The following is a 15,000-nucleotide window of genomic DNA, read 5'->3' as shown; positions in this document are numbered from 1 at the left end:
CAACTACAAAATAAAGTGATCGGAAATTGTTAATTTGGCAAATTTAACACAAAGTTCAAAATATTCCAATTTCAAAATAGGGTCCAGAATGAACAATGTAGGCATTCCTGGCACTAAACTAACATTTCCTCTGTTCATTAGTTATGTTTTGAGGCTTTACAAATAAATTCCATTTTGATTTTTTATTCACATAATGAATTTTTATTCACACCAAAAAATAGAAGATTTACTGTTATGCAATACTGTAATAATTGTATAAATATCATCACCATATTTGTGAATGTATATTAGACCCACCAGCTGACGTGTATTAGACGTGTGAGGTCGTTTGTTTACTCTTGAATATCGGCAAAAATTTAACATTTCCGCTACTTTGAGCTCAGTTTCAAGCCATTTCCAATGCTAAAACCAATCAAAATCATCTCTATTTCTGTAATATGTCTTCCATTCTATCAAATGAGACCAAGAAATCACAAATACAACTATAAAAAACATACGAAAAAACACTGCAAAGTTGCTGTTTTAATCGAAAAATCATGATTTCATTTTTTTTTCTCTCATTATACACAGTGTGCTGCAGGATCTGTTTTATGTGGTGCACACATACCACATAGATGTATTCTCTCATATCTAGGCCCAAATGTACCACTCACAGTTTATCAGAGTGAGCTGAGCTCATGGCGTAGATCTACGGTTTGGACCCTGAACGTAAAGCCGTAGATCTACGGGACGGACCCTGAAAGGGTTAAAATTAATATTTCATGTGGTAAAAACAATTTTTTTTTCATACTTTGGGGTGTCCTACACGGATTAATTTGATTTCCATTATTTCTTATGGGGAAAATTAACTTGACTAACGATAATTTTGACTAATGATGAGCTCTCAGGAACAGATTAATAGCGTTAGTCGAGGGTCCACTGTATTTTATTTAAAGACAAAATACATTGACAAAACATTCACAAAAATACGATAGAAAGTAAAACAACATAGGTAACTCAGAGCTACATCTCGAATACTTCGTGCAGCTCCCCGGCGGTGGGCCGTGTGCCCAGAATGCTGCAGGCATTTCCTCTCTGGATTGCAACACTGAGTCTCTGAAAGAGGAAGCTGGTCGCCCTGTGGTCCTTGGTTTCTATGATGAGCTTTTCACCCAGCTCTATTAGGAACTTTAGAGCACACTTGCCCCATGCTCCAAGGGTCTCCGACCCTATTGGGATGAAGTTATAGCAAGGGGGAAGGTCTTCATATTTGCGGATCTTCTGGGTCTCCCTGTGGCTGGCAGCTCCACCCCCTTCCACTACGGAGTATGGCAAGTAGGTGTCTGCCAATGTGGCGGCACATGTGTAGTCCCAGGCAATCTGCTTTCCATCCTTCCAAGGTAGCATAGTGGCTCCATCAGGACGCTTTTGACTTCTGTCAGACCTCTGCACTTGGGGTTCCCGTTGAGCTGGGCAACGGGCTGTGGCAAGGCTTCTCTTTATGATGTCATTGACCTCCTCATGCCTGGCATACTTCCCTTCTGCTGTGTGACACACGAGACCATGAAGTCCGAATTGATCAGCTGTCGCCCTGCCGCAAATACACCTATGTTCGGTGAGGATGGGGGCGGCTACGCGAAGAGCAACACCAATCTGAATGGCCTGTGGGTCTAGTCGAGTGCCCAAGGAGGAATTGGGAACAGCTAAGAGGAAATCTCCTGAGTGTGGTGCCTTCACTGCCAGGAGACGAGCTTTGTCCTTTCCTGAGGCATTGGAGAGCATTGTGTTGGTGATTTTTTCCATGATCGGTTTGTCCCAGTGGGACAAACCGGTCTACTGGAGGAATCTGTAAGGGTGTCCCACCGAATCGCTGCTTCAGTAAACCTGGGGTCTTGAGCTCCTACCACGCCTCTCAAGCGTTCGGGAACAATCTTCTTGACTAATGCACTGGAAGCCAAACACGAAGACAGAAAAGCAGGTAAAGCAACATGCGTTGCTTTGCGCACCCCAATACCTCCCAGTCGCACTGGGAGGGTTGCCTGATCCCATTGCTGACCCTCTAGTGACAAGTTCAGTGCCTTCTTAAGGGTTGACCTCAGGTGTGCGTCATATTCGTCGAGTGTTGGGTTGTCAAAAGAGGGTGCACACCTCAGGAAGTGAGTGAGTCTTGGAATAGTAAGGCACCTTGTGAGGAGATACAGAGCATCATGGGCATCAAGATTGCTTATTCTCTCCTCCATTCTCATCAGGTCATTCAATTTGTCCTTGAGGACTGTGTCGATGGCCTGGTGAACCAGCGGTGCTCCCAGGAGGGTACTGTTGGACGGAGTGGTAGTAGAGACTTCTGGGAGGATTCTTCGCACAGCATTGATTATTTCCTGGTTTGCTGTGTGTATATATATATATATATATATATATATATATATATATATATATATATATATATATATATACAGTGGACCCCCGCATAACAGACGCCTTGCATAGCGGACAATCCGCATAGCGGACGCTTTGATCGCTAAAATTTTGCCCCGCATAGCGCCCAAAAACCCGCTCAGCGGCCTTCGTCCGAGACGCGTCCAATGTGCGGCCTGAGCCACGCTCACATGTTCCGCGGGTGGCATTGTTTACCAGCCAGCCTCCGCGGTAACATCCAAGCATATAATCGGAACATTTTGTATTATTACAGTGTTTTTGGTGATTTTTTTCTGGAAAATAAGTGACCATGGGCCCCAAGAAAGCTTCTAGTGCCAACCCTACAGCAATAAGGGTGAGAATTACTATGGAGATGAAGAAAAAGATCATTGATAAGTATGAAAGTGGAGTGCGTGTCTCCGAGCTGGCCAGGTTGTATAATAAACCCCAATCAACCATCGCTACTATTGGTGGTACAGCTGCTGCTGCTGCTGTATCACCGTCAGCTGCTGCTGCACTGTCAGCTGCTGCTGCTGTACCACCGTCAGCTGCTCCTGCTGCTGTAGTACCGTCTGCTGCTGCTGTAGCATCATCTGCTGCTGCTGTAGCATCGTCTGCTGCTGCTGTAGCATCGTCTGTTGCTGCTGTAGCATCGTCTGTTGCTGCTGTACCACCGTCAGCTGCTGCTGCTGCTGTAGCATCGTCTGCTGCTGCTGCTGCTGTAGCATCGTCTGCTGCTGCTGTAACATCGTCAGTTGCTGCTGTAGCATCGTCTGCTGCTGCTGTAGCATCGTCTGTTGCTGCTGTAGCATCGTCTGCTGCTGCTGCTGCTGTAGCATCGTCTGCTGCTGCTGTAACATCGTCAGCTGCTGCTGCTGCTGCTGTAGCACCGTTGTTGGTGTGGCTTATTGAGAATACCAAGAAACAATTAACCCCAGAGGATTTGCCACCCAGGATAGCCCAAAAAAGTCAGTGTCATCGAAGACTGTCTAACTTATTTCCATTGGGGTCCTTAATCTTGTCTCCCAGGATGCAACCCACACCAGTCGACTAACACCCAGGTGAACAGGGAAAATGCCTGGAACTAGTGCTCATATTGGTGAATTTAGAACCAGCAAAGGTTGGTATGAGAGATTTAAGAATCGTAGTGACATACACAGTGTGATAAGGCCTGTTCTGGAAGAAAATACCAAACAGGACCTACAGTACTCAGGAGGAAAAGGCACTCCCAGGACACAGTGTCTCATCAGTCATTGCTGCATCTTCAATAAAGGTAAGTGTCATTTATTCTTCATTTAGTAGAGTAGTACATGCACAATATATATTGTGCATGTACTACTCTACTATTGTGCATGTATCCTTCTCTTTGTGTGTAGGAAAATGTATATTTCATGTGGTAAAATTTTTTTTTTCAAACTTTTGGGTGTCTTGCACGGATTAATTTGATTTCCATTATTTCTTATAGGGAAAATTCATTCACATAGCGAACATTTCGCATAACAGCCAGCCCTCTTGCACGGATTAAGGTCGCTATGCGGGGGTCCACTGTATATATATATATATATAAATTATATATATATATATATATATATATATATATATATATATATATATATATATATATAAATTATAAACTAAAAGAGGAGGCAGTTAGGGTAAGATATAAACAGCTATTGGAGGATAGATGGGCTAATGAGAGCATAGGCAATGGGGTCGAAGAGGTATGGGGTAGGTTTAAAAATGTAGTGTTAGAGTGTTCAGCAGAAGTTTGTGGTTACAGGAAAGTGGGTGCAGGAGGGAAGAGGAGCGATTGGTGGAATGATGATGTAAAGAGAGTAGTAAGGGAGAAAAAGTTAGCATATGAGAAGTTTTTACAAAGTAGAAGTGATGCAAGGAGGGAAGAGTATATGGAGAAAAAGAGAGAAGTTAAGAGAGTGGTGAAGCAATGTAAAAAGAGAGCAAATGAGAGAGTGGGTGAGATGTTATCAACAAATTTTGTTGAAAATAAGAAAAAGTTTTGGAGTGAGATTAACAAGTTAAGAAAGCCTAGAGAACAAATGGATTTGTCAGTTAAAAATAGGAGAGGAGAGTTATTAAATGGAGAGTTAGAGGTATTGGGAAGATGGAAGGAATATTTTGAGGAATTGTTAAATGTTGATGAAGATAGGGAAGCTGTGATTTCGTGTATAGGGCAAGGAGGAATAACATCTTGTAGGAGTGAGGAAGAGCCAGTTGTGAGTGTGGGGGAAGTTCGTGAGGCAGTAGGTAAAATGAAAGGGGGTAAGACAGCCGGGATTGATGGGATAAAGATAGAGATGTTAAAAGCAGGTGGGGATATAGTTTTGGAGTGGTTGGTGCAATTATTTAATAAATGTATGGAAGAGGGTAAGGTACCTAGGGATTGGCAGAGAGCATGCATAGTTCCTTTGTATAAAGGCAAAGGGGATAAAAGAGAGTGCAAAAATTATAGGGGGATAAGTCTGTTGAGTGTACCTGGTAAAGTGTATGGTAGAGTTATAATTGAAAGAATTAAGAGTAAGACGGAGAATAGGATAGCAGATGAACAAGGAGGCTTTAGGAAAGGTAGGGGGTGTGTGGACCAGGTGTTTACAGTGAAACATATAAGTGAACAGTATTTAGATAAGGCTAAAGAGGTCTTTGTGGCATTTATGGATTTGGAAAAGGCGTATGACAGGGTGGATAGGGGGGCAATGTGGCAGATGTTGCAAGTGTATGGTGTAGGAGGTAGGTTACTGAAAGCAGTGAAGAGTTTTTACGAGGATAGTGAGGCTCAAGTTAGAGTATGTAGGAAAGAGGGAAATTTTTTCCCAGTAAAAGAAGGCCTTAGACAGGGATGTGTGATGTCACCGTGGTTGTTTAATATATTTATAGATGGGGTTGTAAGAGAAGTAAATGCGAGAGTCTTGGCAAGAGGCGTGGAGTTAAAAGATAAAGAATCACACACAAAGTGGGAGTTGTCACAGCTGCTCTTTGCTGATGACACTGTGCTCTTGGGAGATTCTGAAGAGAAGTTGCAGAGATTGGTGGATGAATTTGGTAGGGTGTGCAAAAGAAGAAAATTAAAGGTGAATACAGGAAAGAGTAAGGTTATGAGGATAACAAAAAGATTAGGTGATGAAAGATTGAATATCAGATTGGAGGGAGAGAGTATGGAGGAGGTGAACGTATTCAGATATTTGGGAGTGGACGTGTCAGCGGATGGGTCTATGAAAGATGAGGTGAATCATAGAATTGATGAGGGAAAAAGAGTGAGTGGTGCACTTAGGAGTCTGTGGAGACAAAGAACTTTGTCCTTGGAGGCAAAGAGGGGAATGTATGAGAGTATAGTTTTACCAACGCTCTTATATGGGTGTGAAGCGTGGGTGATGAATGTTGCAGCGAGGAGAAGGCTGGAGGCAGTGGAGATGTCATGTCTGAGGGCAATGTGTGGTGTGAATATAATGCAGAGAATTCGTAGTTTGGAAGTTAGGAGGAGGTGCGGGATTACCAAAACTGTTGTCCAGAGGGCTGAGGAAGGGTTGTTGAGGTGGTTCGGACATGTAGAGAGAATGGAGCGAAACAGAATGACTTCAAGAGTGTATCAGTCTGTAGTGGAAGGAAGGCGGGGTAGGGGTCGGCCTAGGAAAGGTTGGAGGGAGGGGGTAAAGGAGGTTTTGTGTGCGAGGGGCTTGGACTTCCAGCAGGCATGCGTGAGCGTGTTTGATAGGAGTGAATGGAGACAAATGGTTTTTAATACTTGACGTGCTGTTGGAGTGTGAGCAAAGTAACATTTATGAAGGGATTCAGGGAAACCGGCAGGCCGGACTTGAGTCCTGGAGATGGGAAGTACAGTGCCTGCACTCTGAAGGAGGGGTGTTAATGTTGCAGTTTAAAAACTGTAGTGTAAAGCACCCTTCTGGCAAGACAGTGATGGAGTGAATGATGGTGAAAGTTTTTCTTTTTCGGGCCACCCTGCCTTGGTGGGAATCGGCCGGTGTGATAATAAAAAAAAATAATATAATAAATAATATATATATATATATATATATAAGGAGGGGTGTTAATGTTGCAGTTTAAAAACTGTAGTGTAAAGCACCCTTCTGGCAAGACAGTGATGGAGTGAATGATGGTGAAAGTTTTTCTTTTTCGGGTCACCCTGCCTTGGTGGGAATCGGCCAGTGTGATAATAAAAAAAAAATAATAAATAAAATATATATATATATATATATATATATATAAAGAAGAGGTATGATAAAGCTCATGGAGCAGGAAGAGTGACCTACTAGCAGCCAGTAAAGAGGCAGGGCCAGAAACTGACTCAACCCCTGCAACCACAACTAGGTCAGGACACACACACACACACACACACACACACACACACACACACACACACATTCATTCTCTGATCCCCTAAGTTAGGATGGTCTTTAGCTGCAATAATTCTGAGTTACAATTTACCATCGTATGGAAACTTAGTTTTGAGTCAATGAAAAATTGATATACAATACATACTATATCCAACATCATTCCTCTGCTTCAGCCTGTGGACCAGCAAGTGATTACGAATTTCAAGAAGATTTACACTAAGAAGTTGTTTACCAAGTGCTTTGCAGAAACTTTAGGAGACTGAGCCATTAGCCTGAAGGAATTCTGGAAGACTAAGTTTGCTATTTTATATTGTGTGAGGTTCATAGTTAATACCTGGAATGAAGTTTCCACTCAATGCCTCAATGTTGCCTGGAAGAACTTGTGGACTTCAGTCACCTAGGACTTTCAAGGATTTGAGCCTAAAGAGGTTGTCAACCAGATTGTTGCTTTTGTTGAGGCAATGGGGCTGGAGGTTGATGAAGAGAATGCGGAAGAGTTAATTCAGGCCAACAGAGGTCTCCCGAAATTAGGGGAGATGGATGCAAAGGACAGTGGGGAGGAAGAAGTGGAGGAGGATGAGATTCAGAAGTTGTTAACTCATTAGGAAGGTGTGAAAATGAATCATAAGAAGGTACCCAGATATTAAGAAAACTGAACTCACTTCCTGTGTTCTGAAAATAATGTTTTATCTTATTTTAAGAGCCTAAGAAGAATGTAACAGAAACAAACTTCTCAGGACAGTATTACTGCTATCTCCTCTCCAACCTCTCATCCATCATCATGCCACCAACTCTTCAAGTCCAACATACAGTAAAAGTTACACTTCCTGGGTCTTGGAACAAATTACCAAAAACCCATGCATTTTGGGGACTAAGTTACAATAGTTTTGAGGTGCGATACTTCTATAACAGATTAATACTGTAATTCAAGGAACTACTGTATCTTATACCTTACTTTCAAACTACACTTGACTACAAATCTAAAAATACGTAACTCCTAAAACATTTCTTAAAATTCGTAGTTGATAAACATACACAAGTAGCAGTTGGCAACTTTATTAAGACTCCAGTCTTAATAAAATTTCCAACTGCCTAATCAACTGCTGTATGTACAATTTGCTAGTATTCCGACACCATCTATCATAATTTATTCTTGCAGTTCACTGAAGCATTTAAATTTGCACAATAAATCTACCTGATGTTCTGTATATGTCGAGCGGTAGGGATCTCTGCTCTTATCTGACGAGGGCTGTGACATGGTGCTGTATGGATCTTGATGTTCCATACGAAAGCACAGGATCACTTCATGGTATTCATGATTACTATGATTCCTGTCAATAAAAAAGCAAGAACTTTAATTATATACTGGTACAGCATAGTACAATAAACTAGAATGAAAATCAACTAAAGGAGTAACAGGATAAATTTGGTTTTTAAACGTATGACAAAAATAAGAAAAGCAATATATACTACAGTAAATGCTTGTTACTGTTTTATGCCATGTCACTTGGGTGCAAGATGCAACAATTACCAGTAAATTCTTTGTAGCTATGGAAAAGCTTTTAAGTAATTTTGAGCTTAACCAAAATACACTATCATCAATTCTATAACATAACTAAAAGTTTGTAATGCTTGTATATAAAAACTGCATACAGATCAATAGAAATGAACAAGTAATGTACTAAATAACTGGAATAACAATGGACAAAAATACATATACAGTGGACCTCCAGTTTACATTATTTCATTCCAGAAGTATGTTCAGGTGCCAGTACTGACCGAATTTGTTCCCATAAGGAATATTGTGAATTAGATTAGTCCATTTCAGACCCCCAAACATACATATACAAACGCACTTTCATAAATACACTTACATAATTGGTCGCATTGGGAGCTGATCGTAAACCGGGGGTCCACTGTATACAATACAGTCTCCTCAATTAACGACAGAGTTCTATTCCTAAGACCACGTCAATCAATCAATCAAGTTTATTCTCTATAAGGATTACAATGCGGGGTTAACAAATTTTGGTTATTGTGTGGTTTACATGTAATAAAATACTAATTACAGAGGGGGCCACTAGGACACCTAGCATGGCTAGGCATTTCGGGCAAACTTACATTAATTCTTAACCCTAAATTATTACAAATTATGGAGTAAGTTGACTAAATACTAAGTGACTAAATATTATTTTGTGAGTTTAGCAATGTGTATGCTTTTGTTTTGGCACAATACATAGTTTCTATATTCGAGTATCACAGGCAAACTTATGACTAGTTAGGAATCATTATTTTAAGATTAAGATTCGTATTTCTGTGCCTATAGTCAAATGGGTAAGTGAGTGAGTGTAAGTGTGAACCACCAGGTGGTTTTTATGTAGCTAGTTGACGGGGTATATCAGGGAGATAAGATGTTTTCTAACGGTAGTTTTGAAGGTGATGAATGCGTCTGCAGTTCTAGAGTTTTCAGGTAGGGTATTCCAGATTTTAGGGCCTTTGACACACATTGAATTTTTGTAAAGGTTTAGTCGGACACAGGGAATGTCGTAGAGATGTTTGTGTCTGGTGTTATGCCTGTGGGTCCTGTAGCAACTCTCAAGAAAGCGTTTTAGCTCAAGGTTAATATTGGAATTTAAGGTCCTGTAGATGTAGACTGCACAGTAGTAACTGTGGATGTTCTGAACAGGGAGTAAGTTTAGATCAATGAAGAGTAGGGGGGAGTGTTGCCGGGGATGGGATTTAGTGATTATTCTTACTGCGGCTTTTTGTTGGGTTATTATTGGCTTTAGGTGTGTTGCTGCAGTTGATCCCCAAGCACAAATAGCATAGGTGAGGTATGGATAAATGAGTGAATAGTATAGAGTGAGAAGGGCATTTTGCGGCACGAAGTATCGTATCTTGGAGAGGATCCCAACTGTTTTGGATACTATTTTTTGTTATGTGTTGGATATGGGTGCTGAAATTCAGGTTGTTGTTGAGGTATAGGCCTAGGAATTTGCCCTCATTATGTCTGGCAATTAGAGTGTTGTCGATCTTAATGTTAAGTTGCGCAACACCTGCTCTGCTACCAAACATAATATAGTAGGTTTTGTCAGTGTTAAGTGTAAGTTTATTGGCTGTCATCCAAGTCAATATTTTGAGCACCTCCTCATTAACAATGGTGTTGAGGGTGGCAAGATTAGGGTGAGAGATGACATAAGTCATGTTGTCAGCAAAGAGAATGGGTTTCAAGTGTTGGGATACGTTTGGAAGATCACTGATGTAAATGAAGAAGAGCAGGGGTCCAAGGACACTTCCTTGCAGAACTCCAATATCAAGTGGCCGTGTTGATGATGCTGTGTCTTTAATGGTGACATACTGATACCTATTAGTAAGGTAGGATTTGAAATATGCAAGCGCATGGCCTCATATACCATAATGGTCAAGTTTGAGGAGTACGATGCTGTGGTCTACCGTGTCAGAAGCTTTTCTTAGGTCAATAAAAATTCCTAGTGGATATTCCTTATTTTCCAATGCTGTGTAAAGCAGATCTAGCATTTTTACAATTGCATCATTAGTGCTTTTATTTTTCCTGAATCCAAATTGGCAGGAGTTGAGTATGTTTTGTGCCGTTATAAATGAATATAGTCTCCTGTGCACGAGTTTCTCAAAGATTTTGGATAGCAATGGTAAGTTTGATATTGGCCTATACAGTGGACCCTCGACCAACGATGGCATCGATTAACGATAAATCTGACCAGCGATACATTTTAACGCAAAAATTTTGCCTCGACTAGCGCTAAAAAACTCGACCAACACTATTTGTTCTGTCTGAGATGCGTCCACTTCTGACCAGTGTTTACAAGCCAGCCAGCCACCGCGGTCGCTTCCAAGCATACAATCGGAACATTTCATATTATAACAGCCTTTTTAGCGATTGCACCTGCAAAATAAGTCACCATGGGCCCCAAGAAAGCTTCTAGTGCCAACCGTACAGCAAAAAGGGTGAGAATTACTATGGATATGAAGAAAGAGATCATTGCTAAGTATAAAAGTGGAGTGCGTGTCTCCGAGCTGGCCAGGTTGTACACAAAACCCCAATCAACCATCGCTACTATTGTGGCCAAGAAAACGGCAATCAAGGAAGCTGTTCATGCCAAAGGTGCAACTATGTTTTCGAAACTGAGATCGCAAGTGATAGAAGATGTTGAGAGACTGTTATTGGTGTGGATAAACGAAAAACAGATAGCATCTCTCAAGCGATTATACGTGAAAAGGCTAGGAAGTTGCATGAGGATTTAATTAGACAAATGCCAGCAACTAGTGGTGATGTGAGTGAATTTAAGGCCAGCAAAGGTTGGTTTGAGAGATTTAAGAATCATAGTGGCATACATAATGTGATAAGGCATGGTGAGGCTGCCAGCTTGGACCAAAAAGCAGCTGAAAAATATGTGCAGGAATTCAAGGAGTACATAGACAGTGAAGAACTGAAACCTGAACAAGTGTTTAATTGTGACACTGACAATGTTGTGAAACACTTTAGGAATGTCATAAAGGAACGGGAGGTACAGGCCTCTATGGACAGATATGTTGTGCGACAGAGGTCCAGTGACTCTCAAGCTGGTCCTAGTGGCATTAAAAGAAGAAGGGAAGTTAACCCGAAAAAGGACTTGCCACCTCAAGTCCAATGGAAGGGGATTCCCCTTCTAAACACTAACACAATCAACACTCTCCCCTCCTCCCATCCCATCAATCATCACCAGATCTTCAATAAAGGTAAGTGTCATGTAACTGTGCATGTCTTCTTCAGTTTGTGTGTATTAAAATTAATATTTCATGTGGTAAAAATTTTTTTTTTTATACTTTTGGGTGTCTTGCACGGATTAATTTGATTTCCATTATTTCTTATGGGGAAAATTAACTCGACTAACAATAATTTTGATTAACGATGAGCTCTCAGGAACGGATTAATATCACTGGTCGAGGGTCCACTGTAGTTGTTTACATCTGTAGGGTCACCACCTTCATGTATTGGTGTAACCCTTGCTATCTTGAGTAGTTTCGGGAAGGTGCTAGCTTCTAGTGACTTGTTAAAAACTAATGAGATAGCATGCAAAAGGACATGGGCTACTCGCTTGTACAATAATGATGGGACATGAGACAGATTCCCTGAGTTATTTTTAAGTGACTTCATAATCTCGGTGACTTCAGTGGGCTCAGTTGGTACAAGATAGAAGGAATTTGGGAAATTCCCATCTAGGTAGTCCCCGGCATGGGCGTTGGTACGTGGGATTTTACTGGCAAGATTAGATCCTATGGTTGAGAAGAAGTCATTTATCTTGTTAGCTGTATCAGTGGGATGCAGTGGTGTTTCATTAGGTTTAGTTAGAACAATATTCTTGGTTTTTTTTCAATTTGTGGGTGCCCACAATCTGGGAGAGTGTTTTCCAGGTCTTTTTTTATATCTCCTCTTGTGTCAGTGAATCTGCTGGAGTAGTACAGTTGTTTGGCTTTCTTTATTACTTTGGTGAGAACTAATGAATAGTGTTTAAGAATATCTTTGTGTATTAACCTTTCAGGGTCCACAGGCCCTCTCAGAGACTTGTTCTCAGGGTCCCCCAAATTAAAAAAAAAAAAAAAAAAAAAAAAAAAAAAAAAAAAAAAAAAAAAATCTTACGAAAAGATATAGAATCTTTTCCCGATCATAATGACACCAAAAGTATGAAATTTGATGGAAAACTTACGGAATTATGCTCTCGCGAAGTTAGCGGTCTCGACGATGTTTACGCATCAGCGATTTTGTCCACTTTGAGCCCTATTTTCGGCCAATTCCAATGTACTAGTCGACAAAAATCATAACTATTTTTTTAGAACTCCATTTTTTCTATCGAATGAGTACAAGAAACCACCAATTTACCGATTTCAACTATCCAATACAGTGGTCAGAATTTAGCAATTTTGCCAATTTCACACAAATTTCAGAAGATGCCAATTTCCAAATAGGGTCCAGAATAAACAAGAAAGACATTCCTGGCACTAAAATAACATTTCCTCTGTTCATTAGTCACGTCTCCATGCCCCTCTTACATTCTTTTGCTATCCATTTTGAATGTTTATTCTCACAAAACATAGAAGATTTACTGTTATGCAGACTACTGCATTAGTGTAGAAATGGTATAAATAATATTGGAGCACTTGTGAAAGAATATTAGACTCACCAGTTGATGTGTATTGGACGCTTAGCATGATTTGTTTACTTTTGAACTTTGGTAAAATTCAAACATTTCTGCTACTTTGAGCTCAATTTCAAGGTACTTTTCATTGTAAAACCAGTCAAAATCATCTCAATTTCTGTAATATGTCTTCAATTCTATACAATGAGACCAGGAAAACTAGAATACAACAATAAATACCATACGAAAATGCAGTGCAAAGTCGCTGTTTTAATCCAAAAACAGTTTTTTTTTCTCATTACACACTGTGTGCTGCAGGATTTTTTTTATACTGCACACACTGACCACACAGACCCATTCTTTCATATGTAGGCCTACCAGCTTTCTCTCACTAGATCTGAAGGCACTAGAATTTATGAGTACTAGTACGTCATGGACCCTGGTGCGTAAGCCGTACTAGTACAGCCGAAACCCTGAAAGAGTTAAGCCCTGTCTATATTGCTTTTCATATTGGTGTTTCTTATCAATGGATTTCAGAATGCTGCTGGTTAGCCATGGGCAACTGAGCCGTTTATTCGTGATCTGTTTTGTTTTTATAGGACAATGTTTGTTGTATAGTCTAAGTAATTTGTTAAGAAAAATGTCTGTCCAATCGTCAATACCACTGGCCTTGGAGAATTCTGTAGGCCAGTCAACAGTCTCTAGGTCTGCTGCGAACTTCCTTATCGAGGCCTCGTCATGGAGTCTAAATGAAACTTAAAATTTGCAAAAATGTATTCCCCATATTCATCACTAAAGCAAGTGGTGCTAATACAAGATAGTTGGTTAGAGTAATAGATTGCAATACCACCCCCTACTTGGTATGGTCTGCAGTTGTGGATTGCTGTGTATCCTGGTAGAGGGTAGATATCTATTGTGTCCAGCTTAAGCCAGGACTCAGTAAGAATAATGCAGGAGAAGGGTGTCTTTAGCGACTCAAGGAGTGCCAGTAGGTCATCATAGTGTTTGCTTAAGGACCTGATGTTGTAGTTAAGGAATGATAGACTTTTAGCATTGTTTAAGATAGTGCTGGCTTGTGATGCTGTGTAATAAAGGCAGTTACTTTCTAGTAGGTTTTGATTGGGTGTTAGATTATGGAGGTTTAGATCAGGGTCGACGTGATCATTCATCTTCTAGGTTTAAATTGTGGTTATTTATATCCTGAATTGTGTGTTGAGTTCTAGTACTGATATCTGTAGTAGTGGGACATTTGGACAAGTATATAGATAAAGCACTGTGGTCATATAGAGTATAGTCACTAATAAACATAATGAAGTTGTCTATGTGTTGTGCTAGAATGAGCTAAAGTACAACTGGGTATAAACTAAAAATATAAAAATACAAATAAAAAATAGCACCAGACTCTCACTTGTAACTGCACTAAGGTCTAATATAATGAATTTGGTGTTGTCTATGTATTGAGCTAGAATGAGCTAAAGTACAACTAGGTTTAATCAAATAATATAAAAAAATACTAGTTTAAGATGGCACAAGACTCTCACTTGTAATTGCACTAAGGTCCAATATAAGTTGTAAACAAGAACTAGAGTATAACTAAATTTAAATTGACAAGATAAAATACACAAGGTAGCAAAAGAAAATAAAAAATAAAAATTAAAATGACAATGACTTGGTTATAATATTATAGTGAGATGGTATACAGGATAATATAAAAGTTGGAGTTGAATATACCAGCTTAAAGATGTGGTAACAAAAGGTTAAGAAAAGTAAAATATAGTTGGGTGATAGTCTAAAATAGAATAGGGCAATTATAAAAAGTATATAATAAAATTGGGTAATAAACTTCACAAATAAAAAAGGGCAATAATTAAAGGTTTAAAATTGATTGGGTAATAAAGTATTGGTAAAATTGGACAAGTATAAGATTGGGTAATTAACTCAAGACTAGAATAGTGCAATAATAAGATGAGAAGTTTACAATAAAGTTGGGCACTAAAGTATACAATAAAAATGGGCAATAATAAAAAGTTTACAATAAGGTTGGTCAATATAGTTTAAAGTAAACAAATTTAGTAAACAAATTCATT

General features: G+C 39.8%; 1 protein-coding gene across 2 annotated transcripts in view; it reads right to left on the bottom strand.

Moving 5' to 3' along the window:
* LOC128693874 (uncharacterized) overlaps positions 1–15,000 on the bottom strand; it is a 475,055-nt gene that overhangs the window by 443,590 nt on the left and 16,465 nt on the right. For both annotated transcript variants that reach the window (XM_070090862.1, XM_070090861.1), the window contains exon 2: positions 7,957–8,092. In XM_070090862.1, the coding sequence (XP_069946963.1) occupies positions 7,957–8,046 (90 nt within the window). In that variant the 5' untranslated portion in view covers positions 8,047–8,092. The remainder of the gene's footprint in view (positions 1–7,956; positions 8,093–15,000) is intronic.

This window comes from Cherax quadricarinatus, chromosome 33 (assembly GCF_038502225.1).
Source record: "Cherax quadricarinatus isolate ZL_2023a chromosome 33, ASM3850222v1, whole genome shotgun sequence".
Classification (NCBI taxonomy): Eukaryota; Metazoa; Arthropoda; class Malacostraca; order Decapoda; family Parastacidae; genus Cherax; species Cherax quadricarinatus.
The sequence above is the reverse complement of the archived record's forward strand: the minus strand, read 5'-3'. Positions and strand labels throughout refer to the sequence as shown.